Source organism: Papio anubis, chromosome 10 (assembly GCF_008728515.1).
Source record: "Papio anubis isolate 15944 chromosome 10, Panubis1.0, whole genome shotgun sequence".
NCBI classification, from domain to species: domain Eukaryota; kingdom Metazoa; phylum Chordata; class Mammalia; order Primates; family Cercopithecidae; genus Papio; species Papio anubis.
In genome coordinates this window covers 53,272,228-53,286,718 of record NC_044985.1, presented here as the reverse complement: position 1 = coordinate 53,286,718, position 14,491 = coordinate 53,272,228, and the positions used below count along the sequence as shown (strand labels likewise).

General features: G+C 42.2%; 1 protein-coding gene across 9 annotated transcripts in view; it reads left to right on the top strand.

Moving 5' to 3' along the window:
• Positions 1-3,082: 3,082 nt before the first annotated feature.
• FASTKD1 (FAST kinase domains 1) overlaps positions 3,083-14,491 on the top strand; it is a 51,812-nt gene continuing 40,403 nt past the window's right edge. For 4 of the 9 annotated variants that reach the window (XM_031651338.1, XM_031651335.1, XM_031651336.1 and 1 more), the window contains exons 1-3: positions 3,086-3,332; positions 5,030-5,548; positions 8,553-8,621. In XM_031651338.1, the coding sequence (XP_031507198.1) occupies positions 5,172-5,548; positions 8,553-8,621 (446 nt within the window). In that variant the 5' untranslated portion in view covers positions 3,086-3,332; positions 5,030-5,171. Of the gene's footprint in view, positions 4,130-4,600; positions 4,720-5,029; positions 5,549-8,552; positions 8,622-14,491 lie in introns of those variants that run through there. The other 5 variants (XM_031651337.1, XM_031651333.1, XM_031651332.1 and 2 more) reach the window with 5 other exon arrangements.

Sequence of the window (14,491 nt, the reverse complement as noted above, 5' to 3'; positions counted from 1 at the left end):
CAGGCATGCACTGCCATGCCCGATAATTTTTTTTTTTTTTTTTTTTTGAGACGGAGTCTCGCCTGTCGCCTCCCAGACTGGAGGGCGTGAAGTCTTGGCTCACTGCAAGCCCGCCTCTGGGTCTTTCACGCCATTCTCCTGCCTCAGCCTCCCAAGTAGCTGGGACTACAGGGTGCCCCACACCCGGCTAATTTTTGCATTTTAGTAGAGACGGGTTTCACTGTGTTAGCCAGATGGTCTCTATCTCCTGACCTCGATCCGCCTGCCTCGGGCCTCCCAGTGCTGGGACACAGGCGTACACCGTGTCCCAGCCTGTTTTTTTTTTTTTTTTTTTTGAGACGGGAGTCTCGCTCTGTCACCAGGCTGAGTGCAGTGGCGATCTCTCAGCTCACTGCAAGCTCCGCCTCTGCCCCATTCTCCTGCCTTCCCCAGCCTCCCAGTAGCTGGGACTACAGGCGCTCACCAGCCAGCTTGCTTTTGTATTTTTTAGTAGAGACGGGTTTCACCAAGGCAAGGATGGTCTTGACTCTGACCTCGGGATCCCTCCGCCCCCGCCCTTTTCCCAAAGTGCTGGGATTACAGGCTTGAGCCACCACCGGCCTTTTTTTTAAGTAGAGACGGGGTCAACATATTGGCTAGTCTCGAACTCCTGACCTCGTGATTCTCCTACCTTGGGCTCCCAAAGTGCTGGGATTACAGGCGTGAGCCACCACACCCACCCTGTGTTGTAATTTTTACAGCTTGGCTACAGCAACAGTTTTCAGGGTGCATCTCCTTGGTTTTACTCACAGAGATGTGATGTGCTGTTGCTGCTTTCTAACTCTGCCTACTTTGTGGTCTCTTAAGACGATGAAGTTGATAAAGCAAACCAATATCAGTGACTAAGTCTAGAAGACCTAGAAAACATAGTAATAGGTCCTGAACCTATTGCTCTTGCAATTGCACTACAGACATAAAGAAGCAAGTGGTTATTTCCACACACTGAGAGCTATAATTTGCAGTCCAGTAGATGATGAAAAAAATACCCCTTGGTGCATTGCAGACATGCTATAAATCACCCAGTAAGCCATGGGATTGGTTGTACCTGTAATTGAGAAGAAAACTTGAAAGGAAGAGCAATAAAACTCACAAGGACATCATTGGTATCAGATCTCAAAACCACAGCTCTTTGGTTGAGGGAAACAATATTTTAATGAGTAAATGTTCATCTCCAAACCAAAAAGTGAAGTAGACCATATTCCACAATGTAAATATTGGCAACCTATGAAAGCTAGTAAATTTTACAAGACTTCAAATGAAAGTTAATTTTTCTTTTTTTCTTTTTCTTTGTCTTTTTTTTTTTTTTTAAGACGCAGCTATCAGAGACTATGTCTATGTCTTAGCAGGCTAGCCAGAAAGGAAGTCAAATGACCAATCAAGTTTTTAATGAAGAAATCCAATCAGGCCAGGTGCAGTGGCTCACGCTTGTCATCCCAGCAATTTGAGAGGCTAAGGCTGGGGGATCACCTGAGGTCAGGAGTTCGAGACCAGCCTGATCAACATGGTGAAACCCCTGCTCTACTAAAAATACAAAAATTAGCTGGGCATGGTGGCGCATGCCTGTAGTCCCAGCTACTTGGGAGGCTGAGGCAGAAGAATTGCTTGAACCCAGGAGGTGGAGGTTGCAGTGTGCCGAGATTGGGCCACTGCCCTCCAGCCTGGGTAACAGACCGGGACTCCATCTCAAAAAACAAACAAACAAGCTATTTTAATTTTGACGGCTTAACCATTCCCTATGTCTTCATGGTTAATTGAAGGTTACTAACAGTAGACAAAAAAAATGCATTCTCATGTGACTCTAATTTTTCCCATATTCTACTTGAACAAATTTAAAATATTCTGCTGCCTATACACCCCCAAATCTAGGAGTATTAAGACTAGTCAGTCATAAAGTAAACCTGATACGTCAGATGAATGCCAGCACCTATTCAATTTCTTTTTGCTCTGTTTTCAGAAATATCAGAATAAATATGTATCGGCTACTGGAAATTCTAGAAGGAAATCTTCAAGTTTTAATTTTTTTCCAGTGGGGGGCATGCCTCAACATCTTGCATAGACTGTCAGAACTATTAAAAATTTAGGCTGGGCAAGGTGGCTCATGCCTGTAATCCAAAGCACTTTGGGAGGCTGAGGTGGGTGGATTGCTTGAGCCCAGGAGTTCGAGATCACCCTGGGTAACGTGGAGAAACCCTGTTGCTGCGAAAACTACAAAAATTTAGCCAGGCGTGGTGGTGCGCACCTGTAGTCTCAGCTACTCTTGAGGCTGAGGCAGGAGAATCGCTTATACCCAAGAGGCGGAGGTTGCAGTGAGCCGAGATCGCACTACTGCACTCCAACCTGGGAGACAGAGTGAGACCCTGTCTCAAAAAAGAAAAGAAAAGAAAACTGTGCTAAAACTGGTTTTATGACGATAACCGTGACCATATAAACCAAGAGCCTCCTTTGTAACCCACACAATAAGAAAGTTTCACAGCATATTCCAACAAATATCAGTTTGGTGCCTTTAGAGTCTTACTCTGTTGTTGTGATTATCAGCTGAAAATTATGTCTGTTGTAACTTTGGTAAGCATTCCACTTTGGTTATTTATTAGTGGTATTTTTTTTTTTAAGTGTCAAGTGTCAAATCTTGGGACGATTAAAATACCATGATAAGTAAAAAAGAAATATGTTCTGAGAACTGGTACCTATCCACGACATAAGTGCAGAAATTGAGAGTAAGAGTTTGCATACTTTCAAAGCTACTCGACAGTTATTTCGTATACGCTAAAAAAAATAAGAAAAATCTGTACGTGTCTTTTCCATGTTTACATTTTTAAATTTCATTTTCCTAAGTATATTTTTGTGTATATTATAAAAGTATTAGGCCTCCAAGGACTAGGAGAAAAACCTCAGATAGTAGAGAATAGCCTAAACGACCTATATCTTCAACAGCTTAAACCATCTGCGCTAGAGCCTCCCTCAATGAGGAACTACAATGTCCAGAATTCCCCCCAAAATTCGTGAGCGACGTCCATTTCACCCACCTCGCCGCGACGCCCCCTGGGATATGTAGTGCTTGACTTCCGCAGTGCACGCTGCGCCAGCAGTACATTTTTTCCTGGTTTGGGGGCAAGGTCTCATGGGAAAGGTCATGTCTCTCGAGGAAAGGTTATAAACCCTTTGATATGACGGTTGGGCGAGAAACAGAGCCTGTTGCGTTCCGTGTTGGGACCGGGAATAACCCTGACTTCTGAGCCTTCATAACCCCAGGATACTCCAGAAAATTTGCGGCGCGCTGAGGGAAAACCCTGCTGGCAAGTCGGGACCGTGTCGCAGCGGCTGTTTTTCTTTTCCCACCCAGCACGTTTTCGGGCTGGCGACAGAGGGTTCGGTGGAGATGCAGAGGCTCCCTTAGGGATATTGGGTTCTCCGAAGTGCGGATGGACTAGGGCTGGGCTGAGACCACATTCTTTCAGTCATTCAGCTCTCCTGTATGCCCGGCGCAGAGGATACCCCTTATGGTCCCAAGGCCCCTCCTGTAGTTAAGTTCCTTCCTTAAAAAGTCATTCAGCTGGGGCGAAACTGGGGACTCGACACCTTTCTATGCTAACCTTTGAGCTGCCTCCACTTTGAGCAGCTCAGTGGATGGATACAGTATCTTGAGAAAACCTTTGATTTGTGCAGGGATTTCTTATGCGGGTGTGTGCAGGTCAGCTTAGGTCAGGATGCTGTACTGCTTGCCACAAAATAGCCTGTGCTGTCGCGTCGTTTTTTTCTTGTGAACAGACTGTTTGGCATAGCCGTGGAGAGGAGTCTGAGACATGCTTTTAGTGATACAGTGTTGATTTGTTGGTGTAATGAGGCCGTTCAAGTGGAAAGAACTGGGTTGTAGTCCCTGCTTCACTAGTACTAGCACAATTTTTTAAACCTTTTTGAACCTGCTTTTCCTTATCTGTAAAATGGAAATAATATCGACCTGGAAGGTTAGCTGAGGGAATTTAATGAGATAATGTGTTTCAAACGTTCTTTGTAAATGGTAACATGTTGCAGAAGTATGAGATTATATGACTTTAGTCCCCGCTTTTCTAAGCATTACTTCTCAATTATAAATGTAAGCATTTATAGCATATTTTAAAAACAAATTATTCTTTTTCATAATTATCTTTAGTTCTTTTATTGTTTCAGCATGACTTGCAACATTACTTAATTTCTTAGTATTTCTTGATTAGTGCTTTAATTGTCTCGTTTATTGGTTAAAACCTATCCAAGGCCAGTAATGATTAACTTGCATGACTTATTTATTTATTTATTTATTTACTTCAGGAAGGAATTATTTGAGCTCTTTAAGGGCACAAGAAAAAGGAAGAAATTATCCTGAAAGCAAATAAACCAGAGACCATACTTCTTTTTTTTTTTTTGAGACGGTGTGGAGTCTCGCTCTGTCGCCCAGGCTGGAGTGCAGCGGTGCGATCTCCGGTCACTGCAAGCTCCGCCTCCAGCGTTCACGCCATTCTCCTGCTTCAGCCTCCTGAGTAGCTGGGGCTACAGGCGCCCGCCACCATGCCCGGCTACTTTTTTTGTATTTTTAGTAGAGACGGGGTTTCACCGTGTTAGCCAGGATGAACCAGAGACCATACTTCTGAAAAATGTAAAAAAAAAAAAAATCTGAATTAAGGCATACACTTTTAAGACACTTTAAAGGTGATTATTTATTTTAAACAATTTTCCTCTTTTTCGAAAAGACAGCTCTGAGTTTGTGGGCTTTTTTTTTTCCTTTTATGGTAAATTTGAAAACTATGTAAATGTCAGATTTAAAACACTTTTAAAATGGAGTGCAGAAAGAAGTGCCTTTTTCTGGACATTTATTTTTGGATCAAATTCTGCTATCTGGTTTAGACTAAGAAAAAGTCTTTAGTTAATGCAGAAAAAATGTATTACTTTATTTTGAATTTTGAAATCATTTTGATGTTAATGATGTAAGCATAACCATGTTAAACCAATTCTTTTATAGAAGCTGTATATTGGAATGGGTTTACAGTCATCGTAATGGAAGCAAAATACATGAAGGAAAAACAGTTCTTTGTATCCCTGCTTATTGCACCTGACGACTAGTTGCAGATGATTTTGTTTACCTAAGAAAACTTGTGATGTAAATGAAAAAAACACCTGTTTTCCTAGACTCATTGGTTACAGATATGCTTCGTCTAAGAGCTATTTGTCCATTCTCCTGGAGAGTATTTCAATTTCGACCCATCAGTTGTGAACCACTAATTATTCAGATGAATAAGTGTACAGATGAGGAGCAAATATTTGATTTTATTGAAAGAAACAAAGCCATACTTTCAGAAAAGCAAGTGGGATGTGCGTTTGATATGCTTTGGAAGCTTCAAAAGCAGAAGACCAGCCTGTTAAAAAATATTGAGGATGTCAGAGACCATCCTCAATTTCTTACTCTTCGTAATTTAGCTACAAATAAATTCAAATTAATGAATGATGATACCCTGGTGAATGTGTTACACATCACACAACGGTAAGTAATTTACTTTTATATTTTATGGAAATGATTATTTAGTTTATATTTTAGTTTTCTAAAAATCTCTTTATTTTTATTTTATTTTTTATTTTTTTTGAGGAGTCTGTGTTGCCCAGGCTGGTGTACAGTGGCAAGATCTCAGCTCACTGCAAGCTCCACCTCCCAGGTTCACGTCATTCTCCTGCCTCAGCTTTCCGAGTCGCTGGGACTACAGGCGCCTGCCACGACGCCCGGCTAATTTTTTGTATTTTTAGTAGAGATGGGGTTTCACTGTGTGTTAGCCAGGATGGTCTCGATCTCCCGACCTCGCGATCCGCACGCCTCAGCCTCCCAATGTGCTGGGATTACAGGCGTGAGCCACCGCGCCTGGCCTAAAATTCTCTTTAAAATGAAAGATAACTTTTTCCCCAGTAGTTTTCCTGATAATCTAATTTTTTTTTTTTTTTTGAGACGGGGTCTCTCTCTGTCGCCAGACTGGAGTGCAGTGGCGCCATCTTGGCGCACTGCAAGCTCCGCCTCCCAGGTTCAAGGGATTCTCCTTTAACAACTGTAATACTATTGTTAACTTTGGGCATTTGAAATTGGATTATTGTGGAATTTTGTAAAAATGTGTTTGGCCGCAGAAGAGAATATAGTAGGTAAGCAGTTGTATTTAAGATTAATGCCGGTTGGGTGTGATGGCTCACGCTTGTAATCCCAGCACTTTGGGAGGCTGAGGTGGGTGGATCACCAGAGGTTAGGAGTTCAAGACCAGCCTGGCCAACATGGTGAAACCCCGTCTCTACTAAAAATACAAAAATTAGCCGGGCGTGATGGTGGGCGTCTGTTATCCCAGCTACGCGGGAGGCTGAGGCAGGGGAATCTCTGGAATCCAGGCGGTAGAGGTTGCAGTGAGCCGAGATCACCCTACTACACTCCACTATGGGCAACAGATCAAGACTCTGTCTCCAAAAAAAAAATAATAATAATAATTAATGCCTAATAACAATCAGTAATTAGTAAATTGTGTCTGTGATAACTTGTTTGCCATCTGGTTCTTGTAATTAAATGGATGGCGGATATGTTTTCTAGAGGGTATTGTTACAATAGATTGTTTCTCAATAATAGCTCTTAAAAAAAGGAAAAAAATTAAATGATTTTGTAGGCCGGGCGCAGTGGCTCAAGCCTGTAATCCCAGCACTTTGGGAGGCCGAGATGGGCGGATCACGAGGTCAGGAGATCGAGACCATCCTGGCTAACACGGTGAAACCCCATCTCTACTAAAAAATACAAAAAACTAGCCGGGCGAGGTGGCGGGCGCCTGTAGTCCCAGCTACATGGGAGGCTGAGGCAGGAGAATGGCGTGAACCCGGGAGGCGGAGCTTGCAGTGAGCTGAGATCCGGCTGCTGCACTCCAGCCTGGGTGACAGAGCGAGACTCCGTCTCAGAAAAAAAAAAAAAGAAGAGATTTTGTAGAGTCATTTATATTTGATAACAAAGTTGTACGAATTATGTGGATGACTGAATAGGTGTTAGGTAAAAAAAGGGCTTCCTTGGTGTCGAAGGAAAAACTCAGAGATAAATGTTAAGAAATACTATATTCCAATTTTGGAATTTGTGAAGAAAAAACAAATGAAGAGAGCAAAGAAAAAAGGAAAAAATAAAATAAAAAGAAATGTGTTCTTTGCAAGGAAATCCAGCCTTCAAAAGAACTGGGTTCCCTGAATGAAGGCTTCAGCAGTTGTACAAGGGGGAAAAACACAAAAATGTTACACCTAATTTGTTTATTAGTCTCACTGGTGAAAAAGAGCAGTTTTCTCACATGCTGACCCAACCTTCAAGGGTTATTTAAATGGGTGTAAATATCAGCATTACGTAAGTTAGAGATGTGTAAGTTGGTTTTGTAAGAGAATTAGCATTTATAGGAAAGGGGCTTAAGGCTTATATTGGGGATTGATGTTAAACTAAAAAAGGATGATTCCATATTTTTTGGTGGTCTTTCTCAGGTTACAAAGTTGTTTTCTCTGAGGTACTTGAAGGGGATGCTTGAAGTTTTATGAATAAGGTGATTGGTGACTATTAGCTTTTTTTTTTACAAACATTTTCTTTTTTTCTTTTTCTTTTTTTTTTTTTTTTTGAGATGGAGTCTCGCTCTGTCGCCCAGGCTGGAGTGCAGTGGCCCGATCTCAGCTCACTGCAAGCTCTGCCTCCCAGGTTTACCCCATTCTTGTGCCTCAGCCTCCGGAGTAGCTGGGACTGCAAGTGCCCACCACTGCGCCCGGCTAATTTTTTGTATTTTTTAGTAGAGACGGGGTTTCACCATGTTAGCCAGGATGGTCTCGATCTCCTGACCTCGTGATCCGCCCGTCTCGGCCTCCCATAAACATTTTCTTATAAAAATATTTTATTTATTTATGTATGAGACGGAGTCTCACTCTGTCACCAAGATTGGAGTGCAGTGGTGCAGTCTCGGCTTACTGCAACCTCTACCTCCGTGGTTCAAGCAATTCTCTTGCCTTATCCTCCTGAGTAGCTGGGATTCCAGGCACATATCACCACGCCCAGCTAATTTTTGTATTTTTAGTAGAGACGGGGTTTCACCATGTTGCCCAGGCTGGTCTTGAACTCCTGACCTTAAGTGATCCACCTGCCTCGGCCTCCTAAAGTGCTGGGATTACAGGTGTGAGCCACCATGCCTGGCCAAAAATATTTAAATCAGAACAAAGACATATTATATGTACTTTTAACATAAATATATTGTTGAACATTATCATTGGTCAGTCGCATGGGTATTGAAATGAGCAGATAAAAGGGTGAGAAGGCATGGGATAAAGTATAGATGTTTATTAGGCTGTACCAAAAAATCAGAATACTGAAATAAGAGTGGACCAGAAATAAGGACTGCCTATATAAAAGGAAAATAACTTGAGTTTCACTTTTGCATTATAATTCTTATTGCATATGTTTTGAATGATTTTAAAATGATTATGTATGCAGGATTCTTTCTTTCTTTTTTATTAAGGTTTGCTGGTGAGTCCCACGACCCACTAGTTGAAGCACTAGTTACAGAAGCATGGAAAAGGTTAGAAAGGCAAGTACCCCTGCGTTCATCTTGAGGGTCAGGGTTATCCTTTTAAGGGTTAACAGAGTGAAATCTTGAAGGAAAAGAGCAGGGAGCTGATGCCTGTCAAGCTTCATTGAAAAAAATGTGTTTAAACTCAGTTTCGTATTAAAGTTTTTGATTATGTATTTTTTTGGCGGGCGGAGGGGAGGTGTGGGGGGGAACAGAGTCTCACTCTATCACCCAGACTGGAGTGCCACGGGGTGGTCTCGGCTCACTGCAACCTCTGCCTCCTGGGTTCAAGCAATTCTCTGCCTCAGCCTCCTGAGTAGCTGGGATTATAGGCACCCGCCAGCACACCGGGCTAATTTTTTGTAGTTTTAGTAGAGATGGGGTTTCACCATCTTGGCCAGGCTGGTCTTGAACTCCTGACCTCGTGATCCATCCGCCTCAGCCTCCCAAAGTGCTGGGATTACAGGAGTGAACCACCGCTCCTGGCCATGTCTTTTCTTTTTTCTTTCTTTTTTTTCCTCTCTTTTTCTCTCTCTCTCTCCTTTTTTTTTTTTTTTTTTAAGAGACAGGGTCTTGGCATGTTGCCCAGGCTGGTCTTGAACTCTTCGGCTCAAGCAATCCTTCCTTCTTGGCCTCACAAAGTGCTGGGGTTATATGCATGAGCCACCATGCCTGGCTGTGTATTCTTTAAGAGAGAAAAGAAAGTATTTCGGCCGGGCGCGGTGGCTCAAGCCTGTAATCCCAGCACTTTGGGAGGCCGAGGCGGGCGGATCACGAGGTCAGGAGATCGAGACCATCCTGGCTAACACGGTGAAACCCCGTCTCTACTAAAAAATACAAAAAAACTAGCCGGGCGAGGTGGCGGGCGCCTGTAGTCCCAGCTGCTCGGGAGGCTGAGGCAGGAGAATGGCGTAAACCCAGGAGGCGGAGCTTGCAGTGAGCTGAGATTCGGCCACTGCACTCCAGCCTGGGCGACAGAGCGAGACTTCGTCTCAAAAAAAAAAAAAAAAAAAAAAAAAAAAAGAAAGTATTTCATATTTTCCCTCTTTAAGAGTGGGGAATAGTATACTTCTCCACGCATGCAATTAGTTGAAATATAAATAAGATAGAGTCACAGCTATTCATGAACTAGTCTTTTTGAATCTTCTTTTCTAGAAGATTACTTCGGAAAGGAAAGTTTCTTGATTAATTGGCTATCAATAAAAACCTAGAAGTGCAGGAGCCAGGAAAGGAGAAAAAAGGAGACCCTAGTTTAGTGGAGAGGAAGGCCATTTAACACTGTTTTTTTAATTTTAATTTTAATTTTTTATTTATTTTTTTTTGAGACGGAGTCTCGCTCTGTCACCCAGGCTGGAGTGCTGTGGCCGGATCTCAGCTCACTGCAAGCTCCGCCTCCCGCCATTCTCCTGCCTCAGCCTCCCGAGTAGCCGGGACTACAGGCGCCCGCCACCTCGCCCGGCTAATTTTTTTTTGTATTTTTTAGTAGACACGGGGTTTCACCGTGTTAGCCAGGATGGTCTCGATCTCCTGACCTCGTGATCCGCCCACCTCGGCCTCCCAAAGTGCTGGGATTACAGGCTTGAGCCACCGCGCCCGGCTTAACACTGTTTAGGAGCATCTGTCGCTACTTGCCTGTTATTCCATTTTTATGGAGAGGCAATGACCAGAGCTTATAGGTGACTTAGAAGCTTTTTAAAGAAAGTGAGTTTCAGGTCCACTGCTGTGGACAGTATTAATTCAGATATATTTCCTATACTATATACAGCTCTATTTTTAGCATGTTGCCATACTTGATAATACTTCAGAAAAATGGGAAATCTTGTGAGTATAGAGAAATTTATTCTCTAATTATATATCAGAAGTTCTTTATTTATAAAAGGGCTGAGATAATAGCAGACTCATTTTGGGAAATCTTCATCTATTTTTGAAAACTTTGAATTTTTTAATCTCGAAATTCCAGATGATTGTAGTCTGTTGTTAGTGGAATAAGGCACATGTTAGGGAGGAAAGAAAAAAATCAGGGTGAGCAAGAGATAGGAGGCTATTAAAAACTACAGAGCAACTCTCCCTCTAAATCAAATAGAAACCAGACAGGAAAGACTTGGCTAAGATGAAGTAGAAACAACAGGCTACTTGTAGACAGAGAGGAGTGACCATTCTGATTTTTATTTTTTATTTTATTTTATTTTATTTTATTTTATTTTTTATTTTTATTTTTTTTGGAGACGGAGTCTCGCTCTGTCGCCCAGGCTAGAGTGCAGTGGCCGGATCTCAGCTCACTGCAAGCTCCGCCTCCCGGGTTTACGCCATTCTCCTGCCTCAGCCTCCCGAGTAGCTGGGACTACAGGCGCCCGCCACCTCGCCCGGCTAGTTTTTTTTGTATTTTTTTTTAGTAGAGACGGGGTTTCGCCGTGTTAGCCAGGATGGTCTCGATCTCCTGACCTCGTGATCCGCCCGTCTCGGCCTCCCAAAGTGCTGGGATTACAGGCTTGAGCCACCGCGCCCGGCCCATTCTGATTTTTAAAATATTTTTAACATATTGCCTCTTAAAGTTTAAACTATGATAAATACTTATAGACATATACTGGTAAACTCTGTAGGCCTTTATATTAAATTAAGGGATAGAACAGTTCTCTAGATTTAGAAATTCTGTATTAATCTACTGAGTTGTGATTTTAAGTTAATCGTATTAGCTAAACCCATCTGTCTTTTATACTCTCTACCTATAACTACATTGAGGGTAAGCAGAGTAATCTTACTCCTTTTGCTAACAGTATGAATTATCTATCTATTGGATCTTTGGGGTTAAATTTGGTCATTGTTGGTAATAGGTCACAACGTTTTATTTCTCTTCAAAGCAACAATATATTATGTGTATTATGCAGCTTGAACAAATCACTTGTAAAATAGGTGGTCTTTTGTGTTTTACAATTACTGTATTAATTAAATTACATGTATGATTGTATTTTATAGTGAATCAAGCATTTCTTTTAAATTTTTCTTTATTTCAAAATAACTCAGAAGTACAATGATCTTGCTAAAATATCTATGAAGTTATGTTTTATAAATATAATTTTTTTTTTTTTTTTTTTTTGAGACAGAGCCTTGCTCTGTCGCCCAGGCTGGAGTGCAGTGGCGTGATCTTGGCTCACTGCAAGCTCTGCCTCCTGGGTTCAAGCGATTCTCCTGCCTCAGCCTCCCGAGTAGCTGGGACTACAGGCGCCTGCCAACACACCCAGCTAATTTTTGTATTTTTAATAGAGACAGGGTTTCACCATATTGGCCAGGTTAGTCTCAAACTCCTGACCTTGTGATCTGCCCACCTCAGCCTCCCAAAGTGCTGGGATTATAGGCATGAGCCACTGCGCCTGGCCCGTTTTATGAATATAATTTGTAATGATTTAAGTGGGGTAGATTATTTTGGGTTACTACTACATGATGAAGTCGGCAATGTTTGAAATCCATATATTTTTTTTTCTTTTGAGATAGGGTCTGGCTCTGTTACCCAGGCTGGAGTACAGTGGTGCAACCAGGGCTCACTGCAGCCTCAAACTTCCCGGCTCAAGCCATCCTCCTATCTCAGCCTCCCAAGTTTCTGGGACCACAGGTGCATGCCACCACGCCCAGCTAATTTTTATATTTTTAGTAGAGATGCGGTTTTGCCATGTTGCCAGGTTGGTCTTGAACTCCTGGGCTCAAGCAATCCTCCCACTTTGGCCTCCCAAGAAATCCAAATTTTTTAAAAAACTTTTTATTATAGAATATTTTTAATATTTACAAAAGGAGAAAAAATAGTACAATGAATTCCCATGTATCCATCCTCCAGCTTCAACAATTGTCAACATATAGCCAGTCTTGTTTTATCTGTATCACCTCCCACTCTCAGTATACTTCAGTATATTTTAAATAATGGTATCATTTCATCTTTAAATACCTCAGTATGTTTCTCTAAGGACTTTTAAAAAATATAGAACCATGTGGCATGTGCTTGTAGTTTCAGCTACTCAGAAGGCTGAGGTGGCACAGCAAAGGATATAATCAACAAAGTGAAGCGAAAATACACAGAAGGGTAGAAAATATTGGCAAACTACCCATCTGACAAGGGATTAATAACCAGAATATATAAGGAGCTCAAACAACTCTATAGGAAAAAGTCTAATAATCCGATCAAAAAATGGGCAAAAGATTTGAGTAGAGATTTCTCAAAAGAAGATGTTCAAATGGCAAACAGGCATATGAAAAGGTGCTCAACATCAGAAAAATGCTATCAAAACTACAGTGAGACATCATCTCACCACAGTTAAAATGGCTTATATCCAAAAGACATGCCATAACAAATGCTGGCGAGGATGTGGTGAAAAGGGAACCCTGTACACTGTTTTTGGAAATGTAAATTAGTGTAAGCACTATGGAGAACAGTTTGGAGGTTCCCCCAAAAACTAAAAGTTGAGCTAGCATGTGATCCAGTAATCCCACTGCTGGGTATATACCCAAAAGAAAGGAAATCAGTATATTGAAGAGATATCTGCACTCTTATGTTTATTGCAGCACTGTACACAATAGCTAAGATTTGGAAGCAACGTAAGTGTCCATCAAGAGATGAATGGACAAAGAAAATGTGGTGGCTGGTGGCTCACGCTTGTAAATCCCAGCACTTTGGGAGGCTGAGGCGGGTGGATCACGAGGTCAGGAGATCGAGGCCATCCTGGCTAACAAGGTGAAACCCCGTATCTACTAAAAATACAAAAAATTAGCCAGGCATGGTGGTGGGCACCTGTAGTCCCAGCTACTCAGAAGGCTGAGGCAGGAGAATGGCGTGAAGCCCAGAGGGGGAGCTTGCAGTGAGCCAAGATCGCACCACTGCACTCCAGCCTGGGCGACAGAGCGAGACTCCGTCTCAAAAAAAAAAAAAAGAAAATGTAGTACGTATACACAGTGGAGTAATATTCAGCCGTAAAAAAAAAAATGAGATCCTGTCATTTGCAACAACATGGGTGGAACTGTAGATTATTATGTTAAGTGAAATAAACCAGGCACAGAAAGATAAACATTGCATGCTCTCACTCATTTGTGGGAGCTAAAAATCAAAACAATTGAAGTTATGGATGTAGAGAGCAGAAGGATGGTTACCAGAGGCTGGGAAGGGTAATTGGTGATTGTGGGGGATGGTTAATGGGTAAAAAAAAATGGAATGAATAAGACCTACTATTTGACAGCACAACAGGGTGAGTATAGTCAATAACTTAATTGTACTTTTTTTTTTTTTTTTTTTTTTAAGATGGAGTCTCGCTCTGTTGCCCAGGCTGGAGTGCAGTGGCGTGATCTCAGCTCACTGCAACCTCTGCCTCCCGGGTTCAAGCAATTCTCCTGCCTCAGCCTCCTGAGTAGCTGGGATTACAGGCGCCTGCCACCACACCCACCTAATTTTTGTATTTTTAGTAGAGACGGGGTTTTACCATGCTGGTCAGGCTGGTCTCGAACTCCTGACCTCATGATCCACTCGCCTCGGCCTCCCAAAGTGCTGGGATTACAGGCGTGAGCCACTGTGCCCCTGACCTCATGATCCACCCACCTTGGCCTCTCAAAGTGATGGGATTACAGGTGTGAGCCACTGTGCCCAGCCCCTTAATTGTACATTTTAAAGTAGTTTAGAATGTAATTGGATTGTTTGTAACTCAAAGGATAAATGCCTGAGGGAATGGATACTCCATTCTTCATGATGAGTTTATTTTGTATTGCATGCTTGTCTCAAAATATCTCATGTACTCCATAAATATATATACCTACTATGTACCCATAACAGAATTTTTTTTTTAAATTTTAATAAAAATGCTGAGGTTAGAGGATCACTTGAGCCTAGATGTTCAAGTCCAGCCTGGGCAACACAG